The sequence below is a fragment of the Hyla sarda genome, chromosome 5, assembly GCF_029499605.1.
Source record: "Hyla sarda isolate aHylSar1 chromosome 5, aHylSar1.hap1, whole genome shotgun sequence".
Lineage (NCBI taxonomy): Eukaryota > Metazoa > Chordata > Amphibia > Anura > Hylidae > Hyla > Hyla sarda.
The window spans coordinates 115,246,177-115,261,408 of record NC_079193.1 but is presented as its reverse complement, the minus strand read 5'-3'; the positions used below and the strand labels follow the sequence as shown (position 1 = coordinate 115,261,408).

The 15,232-nt window shown below is 43.1% G+C and overlaps 1 protein-coding gene across 6 annotated transcripts in view; it reads right to left on the bottom strand.

The window, feature by feature from the left end:
- CTNND2 (catenin delta 2) overlaps nucleotides 1-15,232 on the bottom strand; it is a 913,533-nt gene that overhangs the window by 143,941 nt on the left and 754,360 nt on the right. For all 6 annotated transcript variants that reach the window (XM_056520133.1, XM_056520132.1, XM_056520127.1 and 3 more), the window contains 2 exons: nucleotides 14,526-14,736; nucleotides 5,141-5,225 (listed from right to left, as the gene is read on the bottom strand). In XM_056520133.1, the coding sequence (XP_056376108.1) occupies nucleotides 5,141-5,225; nucleotides 14,526-14,736 (296 nt within the window). The remainder of the gene's footprint in view (nucleotides 1-5,140; nucleotides 5,226-14,525; nucleotides 14,737-15,232) is intronic.

Genomic DNA, 15,232 nt, shown 5'->3' with positions numbered 1-15,232 from the left:
CGGCTGAATTTAAACATTTATAAGCGCTGGTCACATGAGCGCTAAATCTAGCCACCTCAAAGCGGAAGTCAGCGCTGGAAGAGGAGGACCTTCAGGGGATTGGGGCTCCGGACTGCAGGTAGGTATAGCAGTCCAAGACCCCGCATCGGTCTCCTGTTCACCCGCACTATATCCCGGTGTATCGGGTTATAGTGCGGGTAAACGGGTGACCGTTTTCCTTTAAGGCCCAAATGGGCTTAGTCCTTAAGGGGTTAATGCTCGCATGTCTTGCTTTGTGTGTCTGAAGTAGTGGGAGACATCGCTAGTTGGAAGGCAACAACAGCAGTTTGGTAAAACACTGGGAACGACTGAAATTGAAAAGGACTTTTAGTTATTAGTAAATTTAACTGTAGCAACCAATGTCAGTCAGCTGCTGCCAAGGCAAATAAAATCAAAAGGGTCACCCCTACAACAAGAAAATAATTGTCTACCACTGTACAAATCACTAGTCAGACCTAACATGGAATAGTGTATACAGTACTGGGCACCAGTGTACAAGAAAGTTATAGTGGAGCTGGAGAGGGTTCAAAGACGGGCAACCTTAGTAATAAGGGGAATGAGAGGACTACAGTACCCAGAAAGATTACCAGAATTACCATTACTTAGTTTAGAAAAAAGAAGGCTTGGGGCCATCTAATAACTATGTATAAGTATATCTGTGCTGTATTGCCATAAAGAAATTTCTCCCATGACTATTTATGCCCAGAATTGTATCTATAACAAGGGGGCATCCTCTACGTCAAGAGGAAAAAAGGTTTCTACACCAGCACAGATGAGAGTTCTTTATTGTATGCGCAGTGAGACTATGGAACGCTGTTCTGGAGGAAGTGGTCATGATGAGCTTATTAAAAAGAGTTCAAAAGGGGCCTGAATGCATTTCTGGAGCGCAATAAAATTACAGGTTATGGATACTAGATTAATAGGGACAGAACATTGATCCAGGGATTTTTTCTGATTGCCATATTTGGAGTTGGGAAGGAATGTTTACCCCTAGAATCAAGTTTTTTTTTTTTTTTGCCTTCCTCCTGATCCACTTAGTAGGGACACAATAGGCATATACAACAAGAGAAGGAATAAAAAACGTGTTCCTCAATGAAGGCGCTGGTCCGTAGGTACATTTAAATGTTTAATTATGACATAAAAAGCAACGCGTTTCGACCCCGGACAGGGGTCTTCATCAGATGCCTGATTAAGACCTCTGGGGTCGAAACGCGTTGCTTTATATGTCATAATTAAACATATAAATGTACCTACGGACCAGCGCCTTCATTGAGGAACAAGTTTTTTATTCCTTCTCTTGTTGTTCTGCTACCGGTTAGACTGACGTCACTCCGGGAAGTTCCTTGTGGCAGCTGTCCGGCTTTCCTCTATCCCAGACGCTACTGTAGGTGTTGTGCTCTTAGCGCAACACCCAAGGGTAAGGACCCATCTTTTCTTTTACCTGGATTCATCTGTCCTCACCCAGGGGCGCACCTTTGGCTTTGTTTTTTTTCTTTGCATTACAATAGGCATATAGGTTGAACTTGATGAACTCTGGTCTTTTTTCAACCTTATGAACTATGTTACTATGTTGCTATGTTACCATCAACTTCTGTGGAGTCTTATCTCCCGTCTACAAGATCTCATGTGGATTATAATTTTCAAAAAAAATCAGACCTCACCCTAAATCACAGAAACATCTTCTTGGAATGTTTCTGGTTTCCAGAAAAGCCCCCTTCCTTCCAACAGACAAAATGACCCCCTTTCCGGTCATGGGAGAACATTCTAGAAGCTTAAAAATATTACACTCAGATAAACAAGTTATATATGTCATGCATTTCTATTGTGCAATGGAGCAATTTCAATCATGTCTACCACAATCCCTGATACTCTCTTCATGGAACAGATCATGTTTCTTTCTGGAAAAGAAAATCCACCTTTCTACTCTGGTGAATAGATCACTGAACTGACAGAGAAAGAAAAAAAAATAATCAGTTCAATTGGATTCTGTGGATCAGTTCTTCTCCTTGAATCCCAGAGACAAACTACAAGCATAGATGCATTAAAGGGGTACCCCGCCCCTAGACATCTTATCCCCTATCCAAAGAATAGGGGATAAGATGTCTGACCGCAAGGGTCTGGCTGCTGGGAACCCCCGCAATCTCTCCTGCAGCACCCTGTGTCATCTGCTGCACAGAGCGAACTTTGCTCTGTGCCTGATGACGGGCAATACAGGGGACGGAGGATCGTGACATCACGGCCCTGCCCCCTCATGATTTCATGCCCCACCTCCTAGTGCTGGGTGGTATCACGGTATTTTTTCAGGTTATGGCGGTATCACGGTATTACCGTGGTACCATGTGGGAAACAGTGTAGAAGTGCAGTGGCTGACAGTTAACCCCTTCCCCACAATGGGGTCCGTGCGCACGGCCCCTATAGCGGGGAAGGGGTTAACTGTCAGCCACAGCACTATTGTGATTCCCCCCACGGGCGCACTGTCAGCTATTTACATACATTGTCCGCCGCTGCAGTTTATAATCCCCGTCCCCAGCCGCTGCAGAGCCTTCTCCCCCTGTGACAGAAAGGCACAGGACATCTTATCTTCATCTCCGCTCTGTTCTTTGATCCCCCAGCAGGGATGGGAATGTAAGAATCAGCAGAGCCTTCTCCTCCTGCAAGTGCTGAATGTACGGGCGCGGCAGAGCTTCTGATCCCCGTGCCTGCTCGGGGATCAGAGAACAGAGCGGGGATGAAGATAAGATGTCCTGTGCCTGCCTGTCACATTTAGTGCTTGCAGAGGGAAGGAGGTCCTACAGAGCCTGCGCCTGGGGACTGGTATGATAAACAAATGAAATATGATAAAAGCATGCTCGGGGCTGAGGGAAACAGCAGAGCCAGGGGTTGAAGTTTCTGCGCTTTCCCCTGGGGAGCGGGGATGTGCACCGCACGTGAGCTCAGCGGCTCCCGCTCCTGCACATCCCGCGGCTCCGTCACAAGTAATTCATTCGGGGGTGGGGGGAGGGGCCCGGCCGGTATGTCGGTATGGGCAAAAATTGATATTGTGCAACGAAAAAAAAACGGTATCCGGTATGAACCGGTATACCGCCCAGCCCTACCACCTCCTCAATGCAAGTCTATGGGAGGGGATGTGGCGGCCGTCATGCCCACTCCCATAGACTTGTATTGAGGGGGTGGAGCATGACATCCTCCGGCCCCTGTATCGCCCGTCATCAGGTACGGGGTGAAGTTCGCTCCGTGCAGCAGATGACACAGGGTGCTGTAGGAGAGATTGCGGGGGTTCCCAGCGGCCGGAGCCCCGCAATCAGACATCTTATCCCCTATCCTTTGGATAGGGGATAAGATGTGTAGGGGCAGAGTACCCCTTTAATGCAGGAGTGGAACATCAGCCTAGCTTATGCTTTCTCTCCATTAGGACTAATCTTAAGAGCCCAGTGAAGATCCAAGATGGCAACAGCAAAATTATTTTCATAGGAAAATTACAGCCAAAGAGAAGCTAGTTCAGCCTTCTGAGGATGTTAGCATTAGTAAAGCTGCTAATTCTTCCCAAAACAGATGATTTCCTGTTCTAAAGAGTAGTGGCTTATCAGGGTCTAAAAAAGCATGGATATTAGAAAGTTTATCTTGAAGAACAAAGAGTTAACAGTAAAAGTTATTTCTACATGACACCTATTAGCTAGTTTGGAGAATTATTTTTTAAATTGATGCAATTATGAAAAACCAGACCAATTAGAAAAACTCCAAACAAATAGCCCAGAGATTCTAAGATTTCCACAAGCTGGACTGGAGAAAGGCCTCTCTTCTAACACATTAACAGTACAGGTCAGAGCTTCAGGTTCCATATTTGACAGACAACTGGAAGAATAACTTGTCTGGCATTAAGCCCTGAATCCATAATAAAACTCCTTCTTGAAATGTAAATTGGGTTTTATGAGGCTTCACTCAGAAACCCTTTAAACCTCTGGAAGATGCATCCATTAAATTCCTCACCTTAAAAACTGTTTTTTCTAGGTGCAATGCCCTCTGCATGCCAGGTGAGTAAAAACTAAGCATTACCTATCCAAGAGCCATATATGGTTTTAACCGATGAAAGTTTCAAATTCCAAATAAAGGGAAGAAATCATCAAAGTTCTGTACATGGTGGCTTAATACTGCTATCCTTAAGGCTTACCAGAAACCCAAACCAAAAAGACTTAAGGCTCATTCTACGCAAGCAATGGCAGACTACTGGGCAGAAAATGTTTCAACATCTCTTAAGTAGATGTGTGCAACCCTCTGACATGGCCCACGTCTCACACTTTCTTTAAATACTGCACACTTGATGTGTTAAAGTCTTAAACTGTATCATTTGGCAGGAGTGCTACCTGCTGTTATTTGGTATAACTTGCCTCACAGATAATTTGCTTTTCATGAGTCTACCATGACAAAACAAATATATACCCTCCCCCTTTGTTAAAAATAATTGTTTTTGTAGTCATTTGTAACACACTGAGGAAGTGGTAGGGGGAGGAGCTTTTAACATCTTCCTTTTCTTTTCCTAATGGGTTCAAGGGGCTAATCTCTCAGGTAGTTCTGTTATAGGGGTCTCAAGAAAACTTACAGATCATAGATATTAATGCATAAATACAGTATGGGACATGTAAATATTTGGCATATATAAAAAAAATATGCACAGGTAATTACAATTCTTTAGTATACTACATAGAAACAAAGCATGCTGGGTAATAGTCATTAATGATCGTGTTAAAGGGGGAAGTAAGTGTGTGCAATCCATTTACATTTTTACAAAAGTAAATTAAATGTACAACTTAGATGCAGCAAAAAAACTAACAAAAAACAAATAAAACTAGAATACTTTATTACAACCGTATAATACACGCTGAATGTTCTTGTGCACAAGCATGAAATGTTTTACTGTACTAGTGCATTACACTACGTGACAAAAAGTTATTGTGTAATGTTGATGTTTTCCATGAGCAATTACTTCCAATGACTAGTCTAAACCTTACATTTACATAGAACAATAAAAGGAAGATATGCTAATAGAAGCTACAGTAAGTATAACAAACTAAAAAGAAGCAACTCAAAAAATAAATAAGCCTACCTTTTTGTAAAGACTTCTGAGGTCTCTGTACTGCCACATGCTGTTTAGGACTTGAGATGCTGCTTTTACTACTTTTGGAGAATGCCTGTTATAATGTAGGGAGAATTTATATCAGAAAAATAACTAAAATATGAATTTGCATACTATGAAATATTTAGCAATAGGAAACGTATTACATGTTATTATTTTACAGTGCCGTACAAAAATGATATTTTTTACACCAATCCCTGTCTTCAGTGGGGTTCATAATACAGTATAGTTTCCTTATCACAGATGAAAGGATGGGGACACAAAGTGACCATACAAGTATCCCACGAGTATCACATATACAGCAGGTGAAATAAGTATTGAACAGTTATAGTTACATAGTTCAAAAGGTTAAAAGTTTAACCTATATCCCTATTGTGTCCTTACTGTATTAATACAGAGAAAGGCAAAAAATCCTTATAAGACTGATGAAAAATTCCTTCCCGAAACTAAATATGGCAATTAGAATAGATCTCTGGATTAACATTCTGTCCCTGTAAATCTAGTGTCCATAACCTCTAATGTCATCAGAAACACGTCCATATCCTTTTTGAACTCTCCTATTGAGTTCACCATAACCACTTCTTCTGGCAGAGTGTTCCATAGTCTTACTGCTCTTACAGTAAAAAATCCTTTATCTGTGCTGGCGTAGAAATTTTCTTTCCTCTTGACAGCGGTTCTCAACCTGTGGTACATGTCCCCCGAGAGGGACACAGGAGTGCTCCTGGGGGTACACATAAAAAAAATCCTTAATATAATGCCAATTCACTTAAGGTCTGGCAAAATACTGTCACCACCACATTAAATGCCTCCAACCATGCTGATATTCTCCCAGTCTTCACATGAATAAGCATTACAGCGGGAGGTGTATCCGGAAAAGTTGTGGGCAGCGGAGGAGGTTTGGGGGAGGTGATAGCTCTGCAGTCACTATTAGTTTGCTGCCGAAGCTGTGCTGTGAGCACTTGTTTTCTCCCTGCACCATTCAGACAGCTGTGCTTCATACATGACATGGATATAACGTATGTCATATGAAAAAAACAACGCAGCCCAAACCTGCAGCACAAAACTCACAGGTAATCCATTTGAGTGAATGTACCCTTTTGCCCCAGAGCTGTACTCTGGGGCAAAAGGGTACATTACAATTTTAAACAATAACATAATAATACAAACAACAAAAACCTGAACAATATATACAAAAATGAGTCCATAAATGTCCATCAAAGTATTTTCTGGTCTAGCCTCACTTTCATAAAACACACAGACCACTATAATAACTACCTCACACGTGTAAACCAAACACTACTTCCTCCAAACAAAGTAACCCTAATAGTAATAACAACAAAAATAATCATAATAACAACAATAATAATCAAAATGTAAACCTTAATACTAAAACTGTACTAAAATCCCAAGTCCGTTTGCATTTTTCCAACCCCAATTAACTAGTTTGTGTCACAAGCTAACAAACCAAAAACTTTTTTTTTTTTAACCCAGAGCTGGCCCCGCATCCCATCATCCCAGTACATAACAGACATCCATGAACCAGCCCAGGATTTTCTGTATATAAAGTCCCACAGAACCCCCCTCCCCCCAAGAATTATTTTTTAATAATAATAATACACAAACACTAAATAAATATAAAAAAAAAAAATATATATATATATATATATATATATATATATATATATATATACACATATACAAAAGATATTACAAACTATGGGGGAGATTTATCAAAACCTGTGCAGAGGAAAACTTGCCCAGTTGCCCATAGCAACCAATCAGCTTGCTGCTTTCATTTTTATGAAGGCCTGTGAAAAATGAAAGAAGCGATCTGATTGGTTGCTATGGGCAACTGGGCAAGTTTTCCTCTGCACAGGTTTTGATAAATCTCCCCCTATGTGAACCAAACAAACAACAATGAGGCTTTTCAACCACACACAACCCCTATGGCCCATGTTCAGCGCCTGCAAGCCCTTTATTACCATATCTCTACAACACAAAACAAAAAGACTAAGGGGGAGTTTTATTAAAACCTGTCCAGTGGAAAAGTTGCTGAGTTGCCCATAGCAACCAATCAGATTGCTTCTTTCATTTTTCAGATACCTTTTCAAAAAGGAAAGAGGAGATTTGATTGGTTGCTATGAGCAACTCAGCAACTTTTCCTCTGGACAGGCTTTGATAAATCTCCCCCTAAATGTATCAGCATCAGAGACAACAGGCTAAGGCACTTAGACAAGAGGCTCTGCCAGCACCCAGGTGTGTTTCTAACCAACTCATCCACAGGGAGGATTTTACACTGTGCATTCCATGTGTATTACCTGACTACTAAGCTGACTAGGAAAAAAAAAGTGCTGCGGTCCCAGCCTCCAAGGTTTCTGAATATCCCATAGGCCCATTCTGAATAGGAGACTGGCTAACTTAGGCCAACCAATGGAAACACCCACCCTGTTGTAAACCTCTGTATTAAAGGGACAATGAAGAAGAAAATGCTCCATGCTTTCAAACATGCCTCCACACTCCTATCGAGGAGATCTCTGGTCCTGAGAGCTCCTGCACTTCAGATTGTCATTCACACACAGTTTCCCATAGAAGTAGTGCCAAGTCAAGTCCCAAAACTTCAAGGAGATTCTGATAAAAAGCGGAAATAATATACGATGATATCATAGGGCCTATGGATGCATCCTCATCACTAGTGTACAGCAACATATCTTCTGCATGCAGTAAAACTAGTTCCTCGCCATCGTGGCTACCGGAAATCCCCTCATACCCAAAGCAGAGGGGAGAAGAGATGCCAACGGTTCTAGAGCAGGGATGACAAAGGGCACCCCTGCCTCATGCCCCGACCCAAACTAAACAGTTCAGTAAACCCACCATTGGCCCTTGCCCCTGGTCATATATATAAAAGACACACCCAATGCAGGAAAGTAGAGCCAAACCCCATTAATTGCATCACTGCCCAGAGAAAGTACCACGCGACAAAAGCCCTGGCAGCGTCGAGTGAATGGCGGATTCCCCCCCCCACCCCCCCCAATATGCTTGGAGATTTGAATGTAGCCTTCTCAGGTTATGGGAAGTAGATTGGTTAGGCATAAAACATAATTGATCAGGGTGAATGAGGTAGGAAATGACCAAAGAAAGGCTATGTGCTGACGTCCAAATCAACAACTTAACGTCAGACCTCAGCAGTGAGATTGGGCGGTAGAAATCAGGTAAGCTCAGGTCCTTCCAAGGCTTTGGGAGTACCCCAAAAACCGCCTCCCTCATAGAGGGTGGCAACTCACCTGCCTGCAGGGCATCCCTAAACACCTCAAATAGACGTAGAGAAGGACCTCACAATGCAGTTTATAGAATTTCACCCTGGAGACCGTCCACTCCCAGAGCTTTGTAATTGGCTAGCTCCAATTCTTCCACTGTGAGTGGGTTGTCAAGTAGCTGAGCCTGAGCAGAGGTGAGAGATGGCAAAAGGATATCAACAACATTGGCATGTAAAGCATCCATGCTTACATCAGACAATCTAGAAGTATACAAATTGCTACAGAAGTCTTGCAAACAAGTGAGAATGTCAGAGTCTGCTGTCAGTCTAACTCCGTCCAGGGAGACCAGCTCGGCAATATGTGACGGACTGGTCTGAGCACACATCCCTGTGGCAAACCTGCGACTGGCACTCTCACCTTCCTGGAAGAAGGCCTGCTTAATAAGCAATGTTTATCAACTACATGAAGGAGTGGTCTTTAAGAAGTGTCTACAGCTCTCTCCAGTGCTGTTCAGAGCCAGAAGAAGGGTCCGCCACACAAGGCCGATTCTGTTTCCACCACCCTACACTGATATGCCTCCGTTAATTCCCTGGACTTAATTTTATGATGGCTAATTCATTAAATATAGAGTCCATGCATATATGCTTTCATCACCTCCCAAGTCACAGAGACAGAGGAGGTCTCCAGATTAAACAGATAATCTTCCCTTAGAGCCACATCAATTTTCTCACAAGAATCCATCAATTGTAGCCAGAAAGGGTGAAGGCGTCATAGGGATCCCTTTGACCAAGAGGTCTTGCCCCACTGTACCCTAACATGCACAGGAGAATGGTCAGAGATGCTACGTGGAAGGTTTTCCAAGTCACCTATATAGGGTAGCATGGAGTGGGTGTCAGGAGCAAGATCAATGAAAGAAAGGGATCTGTTTGGGCTAGAATAACAAGAAAAATGACAAGTGTCAGGATTGTGAACCCTCCACAAGTGCCAGATACTCCGCAAGAAGAATGGCCATAGGAGAACGCATTGCCAGGCTTTCCATGGGCACTGCATGATGTCTATCCAACTGTGGGGAGAATACTCCATTGACGTTACCAATTAACAGGGTGGGTACCTGTGGTAGCGTAAAGAGCCCTGCAATAATTTTCTTAAGGACTTTTTTTTCTCTAAAATACTGCAATTATACAATGCAGGCAAATAAATCTACCACCTAGATCAGATTGCAAAAACAGGCAAACAAAGGGTATTGCCCTATGCACAAATATGGATGCTTCCCTAGCATGAGTAGAATACGTGGAGCGAAAGGCCTGGGAGACTAACGAGAGGAGGGGAATCTTTCAGAAGGTTAAATATGGCACAACACTTATTGGCATCTCCCAAACTCCTCACATTCCACGATATTATATGAACCTGATTATCCATGCGTACAGCATAAAAAAAGAAAGAAATGCACACAGACAAACAGAATAGAGGAAAGAGAAAAAAGGAAAACACCATAACAGATACCAAAAAGACTTGTCCCCGATTTTGGAGACCAGCAGGGTCATTAAACATATCTCCAACCAGGAGTAAAAACATGTTGTAACTGAGATAAGGCACATGCGTCTTACCATTAGTACAGAAGGGATCCCGCTGCAACACCTGACATTCCCACCTGCCACCCCACCATCTGAGAAGAAAAAAACAAACCCCCAGACGAAAAAGGGCCAGGTATGCGTCCAACCACCAGAACTTTGTAAGAAAACCGCAGAGGAAAATCAGTCCATCATATGGTAACCATAGTTTAACAGGGAAGGATCCGCAGAGCGTCCCAGCAACCTCCAGGCAAGAACAAACAGATCAGCCATCAACAGGACCACAGCATATGCGAACTTCATTGGCATCCAGCCACTCCATGGCCAACGTTCCCAGGGCCACCACACGTAGCCTGGCAGGATAGAGCATAGAGTAGAAAACATTTAACGCGTGAAGCCACCTATTGACATCAAGAAATTGCACCCTCCGCTTCTGAGGCTCAGTAGAGAAATCGGGAAAGATGGAGATACAAGCACCCTCAATAGTAAGGTCAGCATGATCTCAAGAAGCACAGAGAACAGCGCCCTGGTCTTTAAAGTGGAGGATCCTAAGAAGCATGGGACGTGAAGGTTCCCCAGGTGGTGGCTGTCGGAAGGGTAGCCTGTTCGCCCGTTGTCAGGATCCGGACTGGTATGCAGCGAGGATACTGGTGGTGGATCCTCTGTGTCAGTGGGGTGATGACGTGGGCCGTACCAGGGGAACGGAGTCTAAGGGGTTACTGGTTTTCACCAGAGCCCGCCGCAAAGCGGGATGGACTTGCAGCAGCAGGTAACCCCCAGGTCGTTCCACCCGATAGCAACTCAACCCCAGCTGACAGCTGAGACAGGCGTGGTACACAGGGACAAGGCAAGAGCAAGGTCGGATGTAGCAGAAGGTCAGGGCAGGCAGCAAGAGTCGTAGTCAGGGGCAACAGCAGAAGGTCTGGGAACACAGGCTTGGGAACACACTAAACGCTTTCACAGGGCACAAGGCAACAAGATCCGGCAAGGACAGGAAGGGGAAGTGGGTTTTTATATGCAAGGCACAGGTGCAGGTACTGATTGGGCCAGGCACCAATCAATGGCACACTGGCCCTTTAAATCTCAGAGAGCCGGCACGCGCATGCCCTAGAGAGCGGGGCCGCGCGTGCCAGGACTGAGCAGACAGAGGACGGGGCAGGTGAGGAGATTGGGATGCGACCCGCGGGCGGGCGCGTCTCGCTACACAGATCGCATCCCCGCCGGAGACACTAGTGCAGCGCTCCCGGTCAGCGGGTCTGACCGGGGCGCTGCACGGAGACGAATGCCCCGAGCGCTCCTGGGAGGAGCAGGGACCCGGAGCGCTCGGCGTAACACTCGTTCTATAGCAAACTTATCAGTAAGCCACCGCTCAAAGAAGTTCCTTCCTCTTTCCCCTCAGCGTGCTCAGGAACTCCAATAAGTCACTAAATATTTATGCAGAGGTGATTCTCCCAGTCATCTGACTTAGATATTAGCTGTGAGACATTGTGTACAACCTTCTTCAGATCTTTCTGAACAGTGGGGAAATGGTCTTCTAGATTACCAACTCTTCCCTCCACTATGGTCATGTGCTCATTTGTTTTTTGCAAATCATGCCTGATGAGAGAGAGTTCTTCCTTAATAGAGCCAGTATCAGCCCCTAAGGCCAGTACAGCAGTGTAGAAATCCCTCAGAGTGGGTTCATGGAGGGGGAAACATTATCAGGAGATGAGGCACTTGCTCCAGCACTAGCCTCCTCAAGCCTCCTTGAGGCTGTGGCCTGGCGTTGCGGGCAAGACGCTGAGGGATCTACCACTCGGCATGGCTGGGGATCGAAGGAGGAGGATCAGCAGTGAAGCAGCGCCGGGTTAAAAGCTCGGGCAGGCTGAGATCAGAAACGGGGAACAGCTTTTACAGGATGGCTAAGCAGGATCTCTTGGCCGTATGTCTGCTCACATCGCCAGCAGACAACATACGACTTTTTTGTCTTTTTTATTATCATTAGTTTGTAATGAAAGAGAAGAACACAATGATTTAAATTTACTAGGTGCAACCTAATTCTGAACATTTTTGGATCTTCTGAAAGTGATCCCTGGTTGTTGAGGGAGCATCTCCTTTAGGATAGGGTCATCTTTCACAGTGGGCCAGTGTCGCGATAGGATATTCCTTATTTGCTGTACAAGCAATATCCGTAATGAAATTATATTTATAATTGGAATTTTCTTTTTCCTTACTTTTGTCATGATTTTCTTCACTGGCTGCAGAAGTGGACAATTTAAGACCCATCAAATCACTTTGTTTTTAATTTTTACCTTATTATATGCCTGTGATAAAACTAAATTAGGATAACCCTTACTTTCAAATAATTGCTGTAAAACCATGGATTGTTTAATAAAATCACTGTGCCTATATGGCACATTAACAAGCCATTTTGGGTAATGAAAGTTTTAAAATCTATAAAACAATTAACATCAGATTTGAAAAAAAGTACTAATATTGCCTCATTCATCCCTCTTGACCAAAAAGTCCAAAAATCCATCTCGGTTTGAGAGAAGTGCAAGGCATATTTTAGATCACATTGTCATTGGAATCCTGAAAAAAATCTATTGCCTGTTGAGTAGTGCCCATCCAAATAAAAAAAGAAATCATCAATAAAGCGCCTATAATAGATGGTATATTGACCATACAGGGGATGCTGTGCACTGTACTGGTACTCGCATCACCCCACAAAAAAATGTGCATACCTTGGGGCAAAATGAGTACCCATTGCACAGCCTGATTAGCTGATGGTAACTTTTTATGGGTAAAAAAACCTGAGCAGAACAGTGTGTTTGTCCCGATTATGGGGATAGGGACACACACAACGCTCTGCTAAGTGTCCCTTACCTGTCCCGAGCTCTAAATGTTGCGCCCTCCAGCATTCTTCACTTTTGGGTGAAGCGATTTATTTTTTTCATTTCTAAATAAGCTGTTAATTGGTACAACAGTATTTGCAACTGCATATTTTGTGCTTGGCAGTGCAGGCACAGGACACTAGGGGGAGCTGTTGTACAGAAAAAAATAAATTATATATATTTTTTAAAGTCACAACACCATAGAGCACTTCCTTTTTGCATTTTAGCTTTCTGTCTTAGATAACAACCACAATGCAGTGCATAGAGTTTTATCAGCCTCTTAAACCCACCCCTATGCTGTTTCCTAATTGGCTAATCTGAATGATTGGCTAATCTGGGGTCCTATAATCGTGCTGAAAGGTATGCCGGGCTACCTTTACATCATTTCAGTGTTACACGTACATCCTTTATTCATGTGTCAAAATGCTATGTGTTCTTAATCCCTTCTGACGAGCTGAGCCTGGCAAAGTTCAAATGCTCAGAGAGCAGCTTTTATCTTTCATCATCAAGTTCGGCTCACTCAACTCTAGTTCTTATATAACAAGTTCATTTAATCCAGCAAATAAATGATAGTGGCACTCACCAGTTTTCCATTATTCTTTTTCTTATTGCGTTACACAAGTGCAGGTAAAAACATTAATCGTCATGCCGTTCCTGGCATGGATGCCAGTGCGTTCAGCCTGACTGAACAATTGTTTCCCGCAGTGATGCGCTTTAACAGATTCTCCCACCTCTCAACTCCTTCCCCCATTAAGTACAGCGATCCCTGCTGACATTCCGGGCTGGGAGGAGACATCAAAACAACATATTTAAAAACAAAAAATTTTTAAAAACTTTCAGGTTCAGAAGAAGATTCCTAAGTCAATTCTATCATTTAAGCCTGCAAGTTCCTGGGCATTTGTTTTCAGGATCCAACAGGCTTCTAATTCTTGTAAAACTTTCAAGTTATCTGCACCTTCCTGATACCTTAACTGTTTAATGACTGTAAAACTCAGAGCTCACTCTTCTCCATTATGTTATTATCTGATGTGCTCACCTCGTCTAATAGTCAGAAGAGAGCATAATGAAGATGCAAGAGCTTTACATTTTACAGACATTAAATGGTTAAGGTGTTAGGAAGGTGCAGATAACTTAAAAGTTTTGTGAGAATTAGAAGCCCTTAGATCCTGAAAACAAACGCTCAGGGAACTTGCGGGCTTAAATGAGAGAATTGACTTGTTTCCTCCCAGCCGAAACGTCAGCGGGGATCGCTGTACTTAATGGGGGAAGGAGTTGAGAGGTGGGAGGGTTTGATGAAGCACATAGCTGCGTGAAACAATTGTTACCTACCTGTCCATCAAGCTGAACACATTGGTGTCTATGCCAGGAATCACATGACGATGAATGTTTTTACCTGCACTTTTGTAACGCAATAAAGAAAAGAATAACGTAACACTGGTGAGTGCCACTATCATTTCTTATTTGCTGGATTCAATTCATTTTTATTCTTGGAAGTAGAGCACAATCAGTGGTGAGCAAGTGATCCCGAGCAGGGGAAGCCACAAAGGCAGTGAAGAAAATTAGCAGTGCCGACCAGCTGTTTCATAGTTGAGGTCTCTAATATAACAAGAAAATGTATTTTAAAAGAAAGAAAATGTAAAACAGAAAGTTTGCTTACTTGTCTCCCTTGCTCTTTGAAATGGCAACTAATTTTTCAATGCCTCCTGCATCTCTTAGGGCTTTAGCATTCTCCATATTCTTAGTAATAACTTCATGTAGAGTGCAGCAGATAGCAGTAACAGTGTCATCAGACATAGTCTTGCTAGTTAAGGTGTTACAGTTGTTTCCTCCAGGAAGACGATGCACCAAGTCTCTCATAGCATATTTTCCTACATTTAAAAACAACAAAATTACATTCAGGGGTAAAAAAAGTAATAATTTAACTTCTTCACTAACAGAGGTTCCTAGAAAATGGTCACCACATCTGTCATTCACAAATTAATCTAAATTGATATTAGATAATTCATATTATATTGTCAAGTATTTCCTTAAAGGGGTATTCCAGGATTTTTTTTTTTTATTTGACTGTGCTACAGGGGCTGTAAAGTTCATGTAGTTCATAATATAGTGTCTGTACCTGTGTGTGACGGTTTTCTCACAATTCTTATGTGATTTTCACCCCAGGATTTATTTTTAACAGCACACAAATTGACTGTTGTCTCAGATTTTTCCCAGGTTGCAATGTGGCCGAGACCTGACCTCACTAGTCAGCTGATAATAGGGAGCATGTCTGCTTCAATGGGTGGAGCGATCACTTGGTGGGAGAGATCAATCTGCAACTAATGCAACAGATGTAGACACCCTAATTGAAAACCATAGGTCTTT